Below are 16069 nucleotides of genomic sequence, written 5' to 3'. Positions count from 1 at the left end.
GCCTAATAACATATTTATGGGCAGAGATCACTTAGAGCTTCACAGTGTCCCCAGAACCCCTGGTCACAATGTTCTCATCAGCAGAACTGGACACTGGCCTGAGGGCGCCAGTGGCCGAAAGTCCAGGGAGCAGCCTTGGGCAGGCCGGGGAATGCGGGCAGGAACGGACCCAGGGCGCTTCTGAACGGAGCTGCTGGTAGTGCCTACGTTTTGGTAACTGGCAAAGCTCTTCAGGCTTTGAAAGTGGGTCTGGGAGGCTGTCTGGCTCAGTGGTTTGGGGCACTGTGACCTAACACATCACGTAACCTCACCTGCCTCAATGCCCTCATCTGTAAAATGCAACTGGTTGTTCCAAGGATGCCAGGAAATGATACCTGTAACACCCCCGTCGCTGTGCCCCGTAATGGTGTTCCGCAGCACCGTGTGAGCACCTGCTGTGTGGCAGACAATCTAGAAGCGGTGGCAGAGCAGGAGAGAGCTGACTAAAGCCTCTGTCTTTGCGGAGCTGACGTTCTGGTGGGAGAAACTGATGTGAGTAAACACACAGGCAAGCATGGAGATAGAGCGTATCAATGGCAGTAAGGTGTCTGGAGGAAAAAGAAAGCTGGGAAAGGGAATGATGGAAGGACGTTGGGGGTGGGTGTCACTGAATCCGCTGGGACTCCCAGGGTCCTCAGTACCACAGAACCGAGTGAGCCTGCACCACCCAGGGTCCTGTAGCCCAGAACAAGGGGACCCTGCACCACGTTCTCCATCAAAGCTTTCGTTGATGCTGTTGTTGTGTCACTGTCAATCACCTCACTGAGCGTCTTCCCTCTTTTCAGTGACCTCCTGTTTTCACAATCATGATGTCCCTCTCCAGACACTTTGCTCGTATTGTTGTGTGCCACGGAGTCGAAACTGACCCGCAGCCTTCAGAGGCAGTAAATCTCAGGCAGGAGATAACCCGTCCTCCTGCGGAGCAGCTGGTGGGTTTGAACCGCGTGCCTTTGGTGTGACAGTGTGGTTCCCTACCACTAGGCCACCAGAGCTCTCTAGACCAGAGCGTACTAGCTTCTAGGCACTGGTACCTCCTAATAAGCGGCCAAAGGATGTGAGATAAGGAAATCCCACCACCCTCGTTTCTGAGGGGCAATCTGACTGCTTCTTCCAAAATGGACTTGTTTATTCTTTCACCCACCTGTGATATGTTCCATCCTCTTCACCAGCTTCACACTTCAAAGGGGAAGCTCAGAACTCAAACTCATTGTGGTGGAGTTGGAACCAATTCATAGCTGGCCCTTCAGAGAGTCTTCTGAGGCTTTAAGTCACTTGGGAGGAGATGGCCCGTCTTCCTTGGAGCAGCTGGTGGATTCGAACCACCAGAAGGGTGCTACCTTTGGGCTAGCAATACAACTCCCTACAGTCTTTGCCACTGGAGAGAGGACCTAAAATAGAGTGGTCGCAGAAGACCTTGCTGAACAGGTAACATCTGAACAAAGATGAGGGAAGTGAGGGAGCGAGCCAGGCAGACCTGAAGGATAAAGGCAGTCAAGCAAAGGGAACAGCAAGTGCAAAGGCCCTGGGGTAGGGTTGCGGGTGATGTGGTTAGCAGGGGAAAGTGGAAGCAGAGACCAGAGTGAGTCACCCAAGAAGCAAGCAAGAGAAGAAGGTGGCATGACAGGACGTGAGGTGGTTGGATTCTGAACCTATTTCAAGAGACAGTGGGACTTGCTTTTGGGGCAGACTCTGAGATCGGTCTCATCAGGGAGCACTCCAAGATTTACCTGAGCCAGGGGAAGGAGGACCTTGTCCCTGGCGGCGATGCGGAGGGCACAGATCTGCGCGAGAAGCTGGGAGTTTGGGTTGGGTGCTCAGAGCTGGGGAGGGATTGTGGAGACAGGGAGGGAGCCTCAAGAAATTGGCGCCTAAGATTGAGGATGGGCCTATTCATGGGAGTTTTGCCGTAGAGCTGGTATTTGAAGTCTTTCTGCTAGAAGAGACGTGGGGGTGGGGGTGGGGGATAGTGTGAACAGAGAAGAGAACCAGGCCCTGGTCTCGGGCTGCCTGGTTAGCAGGGGAGATGAAGAGGAGGAGGAGGGGGGAAAGCTAGTGAGTGAGACTGAGGTGCAGGGAGGGGACAGGAGAACTTCGAGGGCAGACAGTTTGGAGATGTGGGAGTGACCAGCCCTCTCAGATGCTGAGTGGGTCCCTGGGACAGATTGCCTATCTTTAGACATGTGTCCCCCCCTAAGTGGGTTGCTGACCAAGGGGCCAAGGCCGAGTCACGTGTTCATATGAGCCACATGCACCGTGCAGTAAGTGGAGCACATTCTCTGAGGGAAAATGGGGTGCTGTTGCCTGTGGGAGTGGGGATGGGGCAGATGAGGCTGCAGGGTGACCTTGCCCAGTGATTGTTGGCCTTTCAATGGGGCCTGTAGGAGAGTGAAGCACCCCTGGGGCTCAGCTCAATGTCATTGCTAGGAAAGGCAGAGGAGGTGCTGGGGAGGGAATGAGGTCAGGCTGGAAACACTGTGTAAGCTGAGGCCAGGCCCCACAGGAAGGCTGAGTCAGGGTCGCAGACTGCTGTGTGATCTCACCCGCAGGCTCACATCTCTGGGTGGTGAGTGAAAGGCAGGCTTGGTCCTCTCCTTAACCTGAGAAAGCTTTCTCCAGAAAGCTGAGCAGAAGCACAGGGTCTGGGTTCCTCCACAGCTCTGTAATTAACGTGTGTGGCCCCGGCTCACCATCCGGGCAAAATGAAATGGCCTGGCGCTATGTTAACACAGCACTGAATTATTTATTGCCTGAGTTCCCTTGGCTATTAATGTGATGGACATGGTGAGTGACCTGGCTGTCCGGGCGGGGCCTGAGGTGCTGGAGGAAATTTCTGGGGACCTAGTGCCTCCCATTTGTTCTAAAATGGAAGACAATAGACCTACAGACCATTCCTTCTCCCATTGCTGGGTCTCTTTCCTCTTTTACTCCAGGTGAATAGGGACCAGTTGTCATAGCTTGATACTGCAAGCTTTTAAGACTATAGGCAGTGCTCACTAAGGAGGTGGTTTTTCTTAGAAAGGTTAGTTGTTGGTCTTAGAAGCCCTGGAGTCAAGTATGACCCATGGGGACCCTATGAACAACAGATCCAAACCCTGTCCTAGCCTGTACCAACCTCACAATCGTTGACACACTTGAACCTGTTGCTACAGTCTCTATGTCAATCCATCTGTGTGTCTTCCTCTCCTTTTAAAGCATGATGCCACTCTCCAAGGGCTAGCCTCTCCACAACTTGCTTGAAATATGTGAGACGAAGCTTTATCACCTTCACCTTCAAGGAGCACGCTGGCTGCCCCTTCTTCAAAACACATCTGTTTGTTCTCTTGGCCGTCCATGAAATGTTCAGTGCTTTTCTCCAACACCACAGTTCAAAGGCATCAATTCTTCTGGCATCTTTAGTCACTGTGCAGCTCTCAGATGCCTAACAAGTGACTGAAAAGACCATGGCCTGCATCAAGTGCACCTTAGTCCACAAACTGACACGATTGCTCCTCAACATGTTGGAGAGGTCCCTAACTGCAGACATGCTCGATGCAACACGTCTCCTTACAGCTGGTACCAAGGATGTTGATTGTGGATCCAAGTAAGATGAAGTCATTGACAGTTTCAGTGTTTTCTCCATTCATCACGACTTTGCCCATCAGGGAGACTTTTCATTTTCTTGGCAATGGGTAGGAGGTAGGGCTAAATCAAAACCCAACCCAAGGACGTCTCATATCTCATTTTCCTATCTCAGCAACAGTAGATGTAGAGTTCAACTCCTGGCCACCTTCCGTTGAGTTTTATAGCTTAATGGGAGGAGATTTCCCATCTTTATCTCTTGGAGTGAGTAGTGGATTTGAACTGCTGACCTGTGGGGTAGATTCCTAGGAGGCAAAACATAAAATTTTAAACCATTATTAGACCAGTTGATCAGACAGGTCCATGGAATCTTGATCCTAAATGTTTGAATCCGGAAAACTAATTCCACAAAGTGTTCCTTTTTATCCCTTGCTGGTGTTCAAAAATGATATATAGTGTTCTAGTTGTTGTTTTAGGAGCCCTGCCGGAACAGTGATGAAAAGCACTTGTCTGCTACCCAAGAGGTGGCAAGTTTGAACCCACCAACCCCCCTTCAGAAGAAAGAGGCGCAGCCTTCTTCCCTACAAATCGGAGGCCCCAGAGCCGCTGTAGGGCAGTGCTTCTCCATCCTGTGGGGTTGTTAAAAGTTGAGATCCGTTCTCTGGATTTGGTTTGTGTTTTGTCATTTTGCCCCACTCCCATGTTTGCTTTTTAAAAACTAATATGGCTAAATGAGATCAGTAACAATCATCAAGTTGTATAAACATTACTTTAGTTGGTGCCAGTTTGCCCATAGCCAGTTTCTTTTTATGACCTCCTGTATCATTAGCCTGTAGATGAGTCATCATTGATTTCATTGATTATGGATATAATCAGTGGATAGAAGCTAAGGCTGTTTCCAGTCTTCTGGTGCGGGGGACTTTTCACCCCGGGAGAGTGTGTCTCGGATGGAGTGACTAGGTAAACATGGTGTTTAGGGACTGTTTACTCTTAGAGTTGTGAGCTGCTGTTGTTGTTAGGTGCTGCCTGCTTGGTTCTGGCTCATATAAAGCCCGTGCACAGCAGAGCAAACCCCTCTCCAGCTCTGAGCCGTCCTCATAGTTGCTGCCCATTCTTGCAGCCATGCTGTTTGGGGTCTTTCTCTTTTTCACTGACTCTCCACCTTCCCCAGCATGGTGACCTTCTCTAGAGACGGTCCCTTCCTGATAACATGCCCAGAGTATGAGGGGGCACGCTTAGTTCTTTGTGGTGGATAGACATTTTCCCTCAACACGAGCTTAAATGACATCCTACCTGTTAAGGACTAAAGCCATGTGTTGAAGTCCTAACACTTGTTCTGTGAACTTGACCTTGTACAGGGAAGTAGGGCTGTTCTTTGCATGGGATGAATAATCAGGTAAGTCATATCAGAGCAGAATGAGTCTGACTCTCATGCCTTCTGAGTGGTGTCTTATAAAAGCAAAAAACAGGCAAGCTCTGGTGGCCTAGTGGCAGGAAACAGCACTGTAATCCCAGAGGTGCACAGTTCAAACCCACCAGATGCTCTGCTGAAGAAGGAGGAACAATCGCCTCCTGTACCAGTCAGATCCAATTTGACGGTACACACATTAAAAAAAAAAATTACAACAATAAAAATTCTTAAAAAAAAAAAGCAAAAAGCACATGGAGAGAGAGAGTCATCCGCATGGAAAAAGACATCATATAGGTGTTCAGCTAGAAGTCAAGGAACACCAATAGATGCCCAGGGCTACAGAAGCTGAAAGAGACAGACAGACAGGGAAGCCCTGCAGCCACCTTCTGTTAGGACTCCAGCCTCCAGCACTGTGAGAAAACGACTCTGTTCTGGAAAGTGACCCTTTTGTGGTGATTTTCTGTAGCAGTGACACTGGTGCAACAAACAGCAAGGTTTTGCGTGTTCAGTTATAACTAAAACCTTGGGCAATGACATTTCACCCATTTCCTCCCTGTCATTGCACTCCGAAAAAAAGTCTAAATACATGTTTTTGTTCAAGAAATAAATGTGTTCATAATCATCATTGATTATCACTGTGTTTCTTTTTGGGTTTTATTAGTATTGTAATTTGAGGAAAAGTTTGCAAAGCTAATTGGGTTTCCATTTGACTCTTCACACACATATTTACTTCATGGCATTAATTACAATACCCCAATGTAACTAGTCTTCCCACTTACTTCTTGTGATTCCTGTTTCCACAGATCTGTCCATTCTATCCTTTCTACCTTCTGAGGTCTAGTCTCGGGCTGATGCTGCCCTTTTGATCGTGTAGGGTTGATTATTCTGGGAAGTGACTACCTCTCTGGAATATTGTTCTCCTTACTGCCTGTTGAGTTATGTTCCAGGGCTGAACAGTGACTTAGGGCCTTAGTCTCTGGAGTTCTACTAAATCCTATTAGACCAAAAAGCCTGCCTTTGTTTTATTGATTTGAATTTTGTTCCATTTGAATTTTCTTCTCCTACTGTATTTAGCACCCTCTACCAAGAGAACAATCATGTCTGGCCTGGAGAAGCTGAAACCAGGTTGCTCCTTGGAGGCAAAGATTTTGAAGCTCTGTCTTACATACTTTGGGCATTTTTGTCAGAAAGGGCCAGTCCTTGGACAAGGACATCAGAGTTGGAAGGGCAGAGGGTCAGCACAGGAGAGGAAGACCCTGGATGAGATGGGCTGGCCCAGTGACTGTGGCAGTGGGACCAGGTGTGTCCGTGAGGGCGAGGTTGACTGAGGTTAGGACGGGGTGGCTGTGAGATGTCATCAACTTGATGGCACGTAACAGCAACAACACACTGTGATGCCTTCAGCATGGTCAGCGGTGGGAGCTGGGCACCGTCTAGCTCTTCTGGCCTCTGGGTCACGGAAGTTGAGATTCACATGGCCCGTTTGTCCTTTGGACTGATTCTGTGCCTCTTTGCTTGCCTTTCCTCTTCTTTGTTCTGGTCAGAGAAAGACGTTAGGACGTGGCTGCTCGAAAGCTTTACGATCCACACTGAAACGCAACAAAATAGGATTTAGAGCAATGTCTTTGTGAAGGATGTTATGGGATGATATAAACATTTGTCTCAAAACCTCCAAGAGGAGAATACTCTTCATTACCCTGCCTTGGGCCTGTTACCTGTATTTTCTTTTATGCTGGTTCTGTTTGGAGATTGCCTGTGTGGCCTCAGAATCAGTGATTTTGCTCCTGGTCATTCGACTAGACCATGCGCACTGAGCCCATGTTAACGGTGGCCTGAGGCTCACAGCAGCCACCAGCCATCACTAGAAGTTTGACCAGCTTGAGAGCTCAGACCTGCTGACCTGGGGCCCTGGGCATGGCTGTGTCCGTGACATAGAGCAGATGAGTGGACTCCACGGCCGACCTTGGCAGAGCCTAACAGGTTTCTTCTCATTGCAGGGCAATATGGGTCCCGCCTCCTTCTGGCTCCTGCTCTTACTGCTCAAGCATCCGGAGGCCATGGCCGCTGTCCGTCGGGAGCTTGAGCAAGCCCTCCAGAGCATGGAACAGCCCCTCTCACAGATGACCACCCTCCCCCAGAAGGTCTTAGACAACATGCCAGTGCTCGGTGAGATGGCCAGGCCCTCCCAGGAAGCCCCACAGACTGAGCCCCCCTCAGCTCTCTCCCGTCTCCCAGGGCCCATCTGTGATTTCTGACCTGGGACCTCCCTGGGCCTGCTGTCTTCTTAGACTTGACAGTTCCATGCCCTGGTGTTGCCTGCCTAACACTCATGGTTTCAGTGGGATAATGTGGTTGCAAGTGTCAGAAAATGCAGCTTCCCTTGGCTTAAACAGATAAGGGACTTTATTTGAAGGGTGTAACAAAAAAGTCTAGTGGGGTCTGACTTTTACATTAGACACAGAGGAGTCCACGTATGTGAATAAATGCCGTCAGGGCTCTCAGTCTGCCTCCATCTCTCAGCTGTCAGGATGGCCACCCACCCTTCTAGGCAGACATGCTCACAGCCCTGGAAGGGAGTGGCCTTTCTTGAAACTCCTGCTGTGTTTCTGTATGTGTCTCACTGGCTCTGTTGGATCAAATGCTTATCTTGAACCAGTCATGGGACCTGGAGGCTTTGGGATACCCTGATTAGCGAGTCACAATTCATCATAGAAGTTGGGAATAGACTCAACATCATGTTCCCCCAGAGAGAAACCAAGGGATTCTTTCCTGAGGAAGGGGGAAGGTATGGTGGGCAGGCAGACACAACCAGTACTGATGACCCCATCTTCCGAGAAGCCCCTCCTGCTGTCTTCCTGGCTTTTATCGTCCCTCACAACATCTCTGGGGATCAGAACTGGAGTTCTTTCAAGTCCAAGATCTCAGAGGGGACAGAGTGACCACATCTCATCATCTGGCTTTCAGATGTGCTGTGTGACCATGGGCGAGACACCCACCCTCTCTCAGGAGCTCCTCACCTTCCTATGATGGTTGCGAATGACATTTGAGTGGGTGAGTGGACAATGTACTGACCCTTCCCTACACTTGAACCCATGCAGACAGCGTGCTGAGTGAGAGCCTCCGGCTCACAGCTGCACCCTTCATCACACGAGAGGTCGTGGTGGACCTGACCATGCCCTTGGCCGATGGGCGGGAATTCTCCCTGCGACGTGGTGACCGCCTCCTCCTCTTCCCCTTCCTGAGTCCCCAGAAGGACCCAGAAATCTACACAGACCCAGAGGTAAGTGCCAGGTCCCCGGGTCATTGGGAAAATCTGTGACGTGACCCTCAACCAGATCTGACAGGCAGCCTGGTCCAGCCCTTCATTTGCTGGGGGACCCTGCACAAATTGCTTCGCCTCTCTGTACCCGTTTACTTGTCAGTGAAACGGGCCTTGCAACAGCATCTGCTTGTCATGAGGAGTCAAAGAGGTCATGTGACAAAAAAGAAGGCAGGTGGCCTGTGGGTATGGTTCCTGAGCGATTTTCTTTTTCTCCAGAATGTTATTATCTGAACTTATCAAGTTTATCTCCCTGGTGTAAACATTCACAAATGCTAATATATTTGGGTGCCTACTATTTGCCAGGCCCTGTGCTATGTATACATTCACTTACCCATCCATCCAACCATTCATCCATCCATCTACTAATCCATCCATCCATCCATGTACCAACCCACCAATCCATTTACCTCCCTACCCATCCATCCATTCACCATCCATCCATCCGTCCCTTCATCTATTTATCATCCATCCATCCATCCATCCATCTACCCATCCATCCATCCATCCATGTACCAACCCACCAATCCATTTACCTCCCTACCCATCCATCCATTCACCATCCATCCATCCATCCATTCATCTGTTTATCATCCATCCATCCATCCATCCATCCATCCATCCATCCATTCACCCATTCATTCATCCATTCATTTGTTCTTCCATCTTTCTGTCCATCCATCCAACTACCCATCCACCCAGTCATCCATACATCCATCAACCATCTGTCCATCCATTTATCTATCCACCAGTCCATTTGCCTCTCCTCTCATTCATCTTTTATTCCGCACCAACTCTGTGTCAGGCCTTGTCTACCACACAGCATAACCCAAGGAAATGAGCACTCTCATGTCAAAAGTAAATTTAAAAAGAATTTGAATTTCAGAGGTAATATATCATTGTCATAAAGTACAAATATATCTTTTTATATAACAGAAAAACGCATTGATGTGCACAGCTGTGGTTGGAACAATGGGCTCAAGTTTATCAGTGGTTGTGAGGAGGCATGAGACCAGGCAGAGCCTTGTTCTGTTTACAAGGTGTCTCTACGGGTTGGGACTAACCCTGCGGCACATAACAACATCAATAACAATATTTAAAAAGTAAAATATTGGCATCTCTCTGGTTCCAGAATTCTTACAGATGTTTGGAATATATCCTTTTAAATTTTTTATATCTTTACAATGTATGCATAACACACTCGTTCATGGATAGATAGATCGATAGATAGATCAGTAGATAGATAGATCGAACGATAGATAGATAGATATGAATATAGGGTCTTATGAGTCTTACATTCTACAGACAGACCTCAGAGGTTTTGTGGGTGCAATTTCAGACCCCTGCATTAAAGCAAATATATATGAAACAGGTCACACAAATTTTGGGTTTCCCTATGCTTGGAAGGGTGGAGGGACAGCAGAAGAGAGAGAGACCCCGAATGAGATGGATTGATACAGTAAGTGGGGTAATGGGGGTGGGTGTGTCAGAGTCAGTGAGACTGGCTCAGGACAGGGCAGGCTTCAGAGCTGCTCTACATAGGCTCGCTATGAGTCGCCGGCAACTCAACGGCACGTAACAACAACAACAACAGCAGCTACGCGTGTAGAAGTTATGTTTACACTGATTGTTGTACATGTAATAACATTATGAGTAAGTTTGAAATGTTGTGAGAACAACTGAAATGTGGCACAGAGACACGACGTGAGTGCATGCTGTTTGGAAAAATGGCTTCAATAGATTCGCTCAACGCAGGCTTGCCACACACCTTCAATTTGTAAAACAAAACAAACAAACAAAAACCACACTGTCTTTGAAGTGTAATAAAGGGAAATGAAATGAGCTATGAGACTTCCGGTATTCCCTGACACTGCCTTTTCCCACTTACCCTCCAGGCTCAGACCCACTCCATCCTTCTAAACGACTGCCATCGTTTCCTGCCTCAGCCCCTTCCGATGGACATTCACACTAGCTTTCCCCTGTTAGGAACGAAAATGTCATAACATCCTCAGAGGTCTTCTTTTGGGGGTGCGCACTTTGAGTGCTGTGGTGGTGTTGAATGGGAACCATTGAGTTGGAACTGACTCACAGCTGATCTTTCAGCAGCTTTTCAAAAGCAGTCAATTGCCCATCTTTCTCCCATGAAGCAAACTGGTGGATTCAAACCATGTACCTGTGGGTTGACAGCTCAATTCCTTACCACTAAGCCACCAGAGTGCCATCCATGGCTCCTTAGCTCCTTAATTGACCTCCCAGAGCAGCGTCATTTTGAGGGTAGATATCAGACATAGATCTTTTTTTCTTGTTGTAGGAATTTAAATTCGACCGATTTCTGAACCCTGATGGATCAGAAAAGAAAGATTTTTACAAGGATGGGAAGCGGCTGAAGAATTACAACATGCCGTGGGGCGCCGGGCATAATCATTGCCTTGGGAAGATTTACGCCATCAACAGCATCAAACAGTGAGTACGGGCGACTCTGGAGGAGGAAGTCTCTGCTCCATTTGGGTGACAGTCACCTGCCTGTCCTGAGGACCAGGGCCTCCACCAGGACAGACTTAGAGGATAGGCCCCAACGGACCACCAGCGAGTCATTTCCTGCCCACAAATCTATTTTACTTGGCCCGCACTGTGCTTAAGGGGTGGGGGAGGAACTGTGCTCCCTTTTAAAAAATCAGAAGAGGCTAAGTGAAAAGCCAGATTTCTCATTTACTTTGAAATAATCTGATCTGGCATCATGTTCTTGCCAAGTCTGATGTCCAAATACCAAAACCCAGAGGACCTAGCACTGGCCATTCCATCCCACTGACCACGGCCGCCCAGCGGCTGCAGCGTGTTCCAACCTGTCCACCAGAACTGGCCGGAACTGCTCACTGGGTTATTTGAGTAGTACAAGCAGAACAAACTGTAGCTTCTGCTCCGTAACGCTCTTTGGACAGATGATCGAGATAATGGAGAGGGATGGTAAATGCTTCACACAGAGTTTGGCACGTGGCCCAAATGCTGGATTAAATCACCTAATCCTGTTGTTTTCATATTGCTTCATTGCCATGGCAACCTGCTAGCTCCCTGTCGGTCTAAACCAAGTCTCCCAAGGTCCCCTCCTTTGTCATGGTCATGGACATCGTAAGCGGAGGTGCCAGGATCCACAAATTCTTCCCTGGATCCCAAGAGCCTTGAACTCAAGAACACAGCCCAAGGCTGACCATAGGATCAGCCAGCTGCTCGGTCCTTCCACCCCCACCTCTTGTCGTCATGAGCGGGTCACCCCTCTGAGCCTCTCTTCCTCAACTAGAAAGCGAATCATACGTGATCACGGCTGAATCACAGCTGATCACAGCTGCATCACAGGGTGTCAGCAGGAACAAATTGGACCAGATTGTTTAGATGCTTAACACTCCGCCTGGCTCAGAGTGGCCCTGTTAAACCCAAAGGCCATTTCTCTCCGGTGGTTTGTGTCCACCTGCTGCTTCTTGGGAGAAAGATGGCCCGTCAACTCCTGTGTGCCTGACAGCCGTGGACGCCCACTGGAGGGTCCAGCCAGACGTTGATAGGTTTGCTAGTTGAATTCAGAGTTATTATGGGTAAATGAACCCAGGGCTGCTACAGTGGGCTTGACAACAGCAGTGATTGTGAGGACAGCGCTGGCCCTGCCCGTCTTCTCTGGTACAAATATTCCCTATGAGTTGATATCACTGGGCGGCACCTAACAACTACAACAACAACTATTATGTTATGATGGAATCCTGGGGTCACAGTGATTAAGCCCTCAGCTGCTAATCAAAAGGTCAACTGTTCAAACCCACCAGTCACTTCATGGGGAAAAGAAAAATGTGACAGTCTGTTAGTAAAGGTTTACGATCTTGGGAACTCAAGGAGGCAGTTCTCGTCTGCCCTTCAGGGTCGCGGTGACCTGCCATTGACTCAATAGGTTTTGGTTTGTTATTCTTACCATTATTAATGTTATTAGGAAACAAACAGGTTCATCCTAGAGAGAGTTAAACTAGGCTGCTCCTTGGAGGCAAGGATTGTGAAGCTTTCTCTGACATTCTTTGGACATGTTGCAAGGAGGGACCAGCCCTTGGAGAAAGACATCATATTTGGGAGGGTGGAAAGACAGTGCAAGTGAGGAAGACCATGAATGAGATGGATCAATGCAGTAACGGGGGTAATGGGGTAGGTATATTAGAGACAATGACGTTGGCACAGGATAGAGCAGGGTTTAGAGCTGTTTGCACATAGGGTCGCTATGAGTCACAGGTGACTCCATAGCACTTAACAACAGACTGTAGATCGTTGGTGAAGATCTTCATTACCCTTCTGTATGCCTTCCCAGAAACCACTGCAATATACAAAATTGTATAATAAAACCCATAAGGCTTATGGGTAATATGGGGCTGAGAAGGCAACCCTCCAAAACTTCATCCCTAAAAAAAGATGAGAATCTATTGGAACGTGTTAGCCTGCTTTATTACCTAACTTGGGAGGGACTGGAGAGCATTATGCTGAGTGAAGTAACTCAGTCCCACAAGGATAAATATTGCATTAGACCGTTATTGTAGAATGAGTATAAGGATCCAGGAGGGGTGGGAGAAGCTAGAAGCAGAAGGATGTGGATGTACAGGGGGGAAAGGGGATTAATCATTGGGTTGTACAATTTGATGAGTAGGGGTTAAGGGAAATGGAAAGAATTTTTTTGAACTTGTGTTAGAATTTTGTAAATAAACTAGTGAAAATTAAAAAAAGAAAGAAATGCATAGAGGCTACAATACACAGGGCCCACTGCCTTGAGACAGGGCCAGAAGGCAGGGTTCTGACCTGTTGCATATTAAGCAGAGAGGACTCGCAGGCAGTGAACAACAGGACTTTGGCAGAAGAGGACACAGAAAGGGTTGTGGTGTGTGAGTTGTTGGGCAGTGGAAGGAGTTTGTCTGAGACAGGAAAGAGAGTTGGGTTTTTTTTTATTGTTGTTGTTGTGTACTGTCAAATTGTATCCAGCTGGCACGGGAGGAGATTGCCCCTCCTTCTCCAGTGCAGTGTCTAGTAGATTCAAACTGAGCATCTTTGAGATTGCCGAGCAGCTTCTTGCTACTAGGCCACCAGAGCTCTGTTCAGGACGGAGGTTCAATGCCTGATGTGGATGAGTGTGAACGAGGTAAAAGCTGGTGGATGTTCCTCTGTGTGTGTGTGTGTGTGTGTGTGTGTGTGTGTGTGTGTGTGTGTGTGTGTGTGTGTGTGTGTGTGTGTGTGTGTGTGTGTGTGTGTATGTGTGTATGTGTTCTTCAGGGTCCAGCTCAGCTGAGTCTCCTTTCTTTGCATTCACATATTGTTCCTCACCAACGAAATCTGCACATGAGCAAATTTGAACTCTGAGTTATGATCAAATCAGCCTCTACGATTTCCCTGGAGGAAATTTGTGTTTTCACAACAAGCTATATAGCAGAACTGGCTGTATGTAGTGCCACCCTCATAAAGTTCTAGGCTGATGGAAACTTCACAACAAGCAAACTAACCCATTGTCATCGAGTCGATTCTGACTCCAGGTCACCCTCCAGGACAGGGTAGAGTTGTCCCACAGTGCTCTCAAGGCAGTCCTCTTCACCTGTGGAAGCAAGCTGCCACATCTTTGTCCCAAAGAGCCACTGATGTATTTGAACTGCTCTCTCGTTGGTTGGTAACTCAGCACTTGACCACTGCACCACAGGGCTCCTTATAAAGAAGAAAAAGGACACCAAATGCTTAGCACATTGTCTGGTACGCACTGTGCATATTTTGATAAATAAGTTAATTGTGTTTAGGAAATTTTTTTTTAATATCACTTCATTGTCACAGCAACTCTGCTGGAGAGGAATAGGTCTAAAACTGAGTCGCATCATTTGTAATGGTCACATGCTTAGTAAGGGGAAGAGCCAGGGTTCATATCCAGCTGTAGGTCAGAACCTCCCCCTATAAATTCATCTCGAGGGAGCTCTGGTGGCCTAGTGGTAAGAAGCTGCACTGCAATCCCGAAGGCACTTGGTTCAAATCTACCAGCTACTCCACAGGAGGATGGGTTATCTCTTCCTATGTGATTTACTGCCTCTGAAAATGAGCAATGGGTCATTTCTGACTCAATGGCTCACACCGCCACCACCACAATCTGGCCTAATGGGTAAGAAGCTGTATTGCAGTCCCAAAGGCACACAGTTCAAATCCACCAGCTGCTCCGTGGGAGGATAGAGAATCTCCTCCCGTGCATTCAGCTGCCTGTGGAAACCTGGAGGGGCAGCTGTGGGTTGGTTCTCAGTTGACAGTACACAACTACGTTCCTTATGAAAGCGGGTGCAGGCCTTTCTTCCACAGCACTCCTAGGGGGGCTTAAACGGCTAGTTTTTCAGTTAACACCAAGCACAGTCCGGAGATCACTAATGGTCATGCAGTAGGTCTTCCTTGCTTTGGTCTGGGATTGACACAGGTCACTTCTGTCCGTGCCCCAGAAGCCAGACTAGTGCGGGGCCTATGTAGCCACAGGAGGTGCTGGGGTTCTTGGTGAACCGTGGATGCCTTTACCATCTCTCTCTCAAGAATGTGCTGGGATCAGTCTCCAGAAGAAAGTTTTTCTGCCTTGTTTCTGGTCCGTACCCCTTCCTGACCTTCCCAGTGACACTGTCATTGTCATCTCTCTGCAGATTTGTGTTCCTAGTGCTGACACATTTCGACCTGGAGCTGACCAAGCCGGACGTGGAGATCCCTGCGTTTGACTTCAGCAGATATGGCTTCGGGCTCATGCAGCCAGAACACGATGTACCCATCCGGTACCAGGTTCGGCCATGATCCTCCCCACAGACACCTCCACCCAGCCCGCTCTCACCGACCCAATGCCCTGTGACTCCACTCTGTGGGGCTTCAGGACTCCAAACACCCCTCAATACTGGCTTGGCTTCAGTACTTGGCCTGCTTTTTTTTTTTCTGGAAGATTGTGTCTTAGAGAGGAAGTCAGTAAAAGCTTGGGATTGTCTGCTGCTCAGTTTCGTTCCCAAGATAAGTCCCTTTATGCTCCTAGCAGGCCTCATGCTTCACTCCCCCCACCCCTTGCTGTGTGCCATCGAGTCAGATCCGACTGGCACAGGAAGAGACTGCCCCTCCTTCTCCAGTGGAGCATCTGTTGGATTCAAACTGTGTGCCTTCAGGACTGCAGCGCAGCTTCTTGCCACTAGGCCACCAGAGCTCCCTGCATTTTATGATGACTACCGAGCTTATTCAGTGACTGGGGTAATTATTATTCAGTAACAGTTGTGTTAGCAACAATAGTGGCACAAGGTAAAACAGGTTTAAGGTTACTGTACCTAGGGTTGCTATGAGTCGCAAGCAGCACATAACAACAACAAACCAAGGCTAGATGTCACCTTGAAGACTAAGGCGCACCTCATTCAAGCCATGGTCTTCTCAGTCACCTGCTACCCGTCTGAGAGCTGGACTTGTATATGGGATGACAGAAGAAGAACTGATTCATTGTACTGTGGTGGTGAAGAGTACTGGACAACCTATGGACAGCCAAAAGAACACGCAGATAAGTCTTAGGAAGAGGGCAGTGAGGGTTCTCCTTGAAGGCAAACACGATGAAGCCCCTTTTCTCGTATTTTGGACATGTTGATAGGAGAGGCTATTCCTTGGAAATGGACCTCGTGCTTGGAAAGATGGTCAACGATAGAGAGGACTTCCAACGAGACAGATCAACACAGTGACTGCAGCAATGGTTTCAA

The 16069-nt window shown here is 48.3% G+C and overlaps 1 protein-coding gene across 1 annotated transcript in view; it reads left to right on the top strand.

Annotated features, from left to right (window-relative positions):
- Window positions 1–15140, top strand: part of PTGIS (prostaglandin I2 (prostacyclin) synthase) — a gene marked incomplete at its 5' end in the record, with an annotated part of 44563 nt that extends 29423 nt beyond the window's left edge. Inside the window, 4 exons of the mRNA XM_006881752.1 lie at window positions 7006–7174; window positions 8107–8288; window positions 10639–10790; window positions 14996–15140. Of these exons, the coding sequence (XP_006881814.1) occupies window positions 7006–7174; window positions 8107–8288; window positions 10639–10790; window positions 14996–15140 (648 nt within the window). The remainder of the gene's footprint in view (window positions 1–7005; window positions 7175–8106; window positions 8289–10638; window positions 10791–14995) is intronic.
- Window positions 15141–16069: the final 929 nt, after the last annotated feature.

This window comes from Elephantulus edwardii, unplaced genomic scaffold (genome assembly GCF_000299155.1).
Source record: "Elephantulus edwardii isolate Elephantulus edwardi_28Jun2011 unplaced genomic scaffold, EleEdw1.0 scaffold00015, whole genome shotgun sequence".
In the NCBI taxonomy this organism is placed as follows: Eukaryota; Metazoa; Chordata; class Mammalia; order Macroscelidea; family Macroscelididae; genus Elephantulus; species Elephantulus edwardii.
The sequence above is the reverse complement of the archived record's forward strand: the minus strand, read 5'-3'. Positions and strand labels throughout refer to the sequence as shown.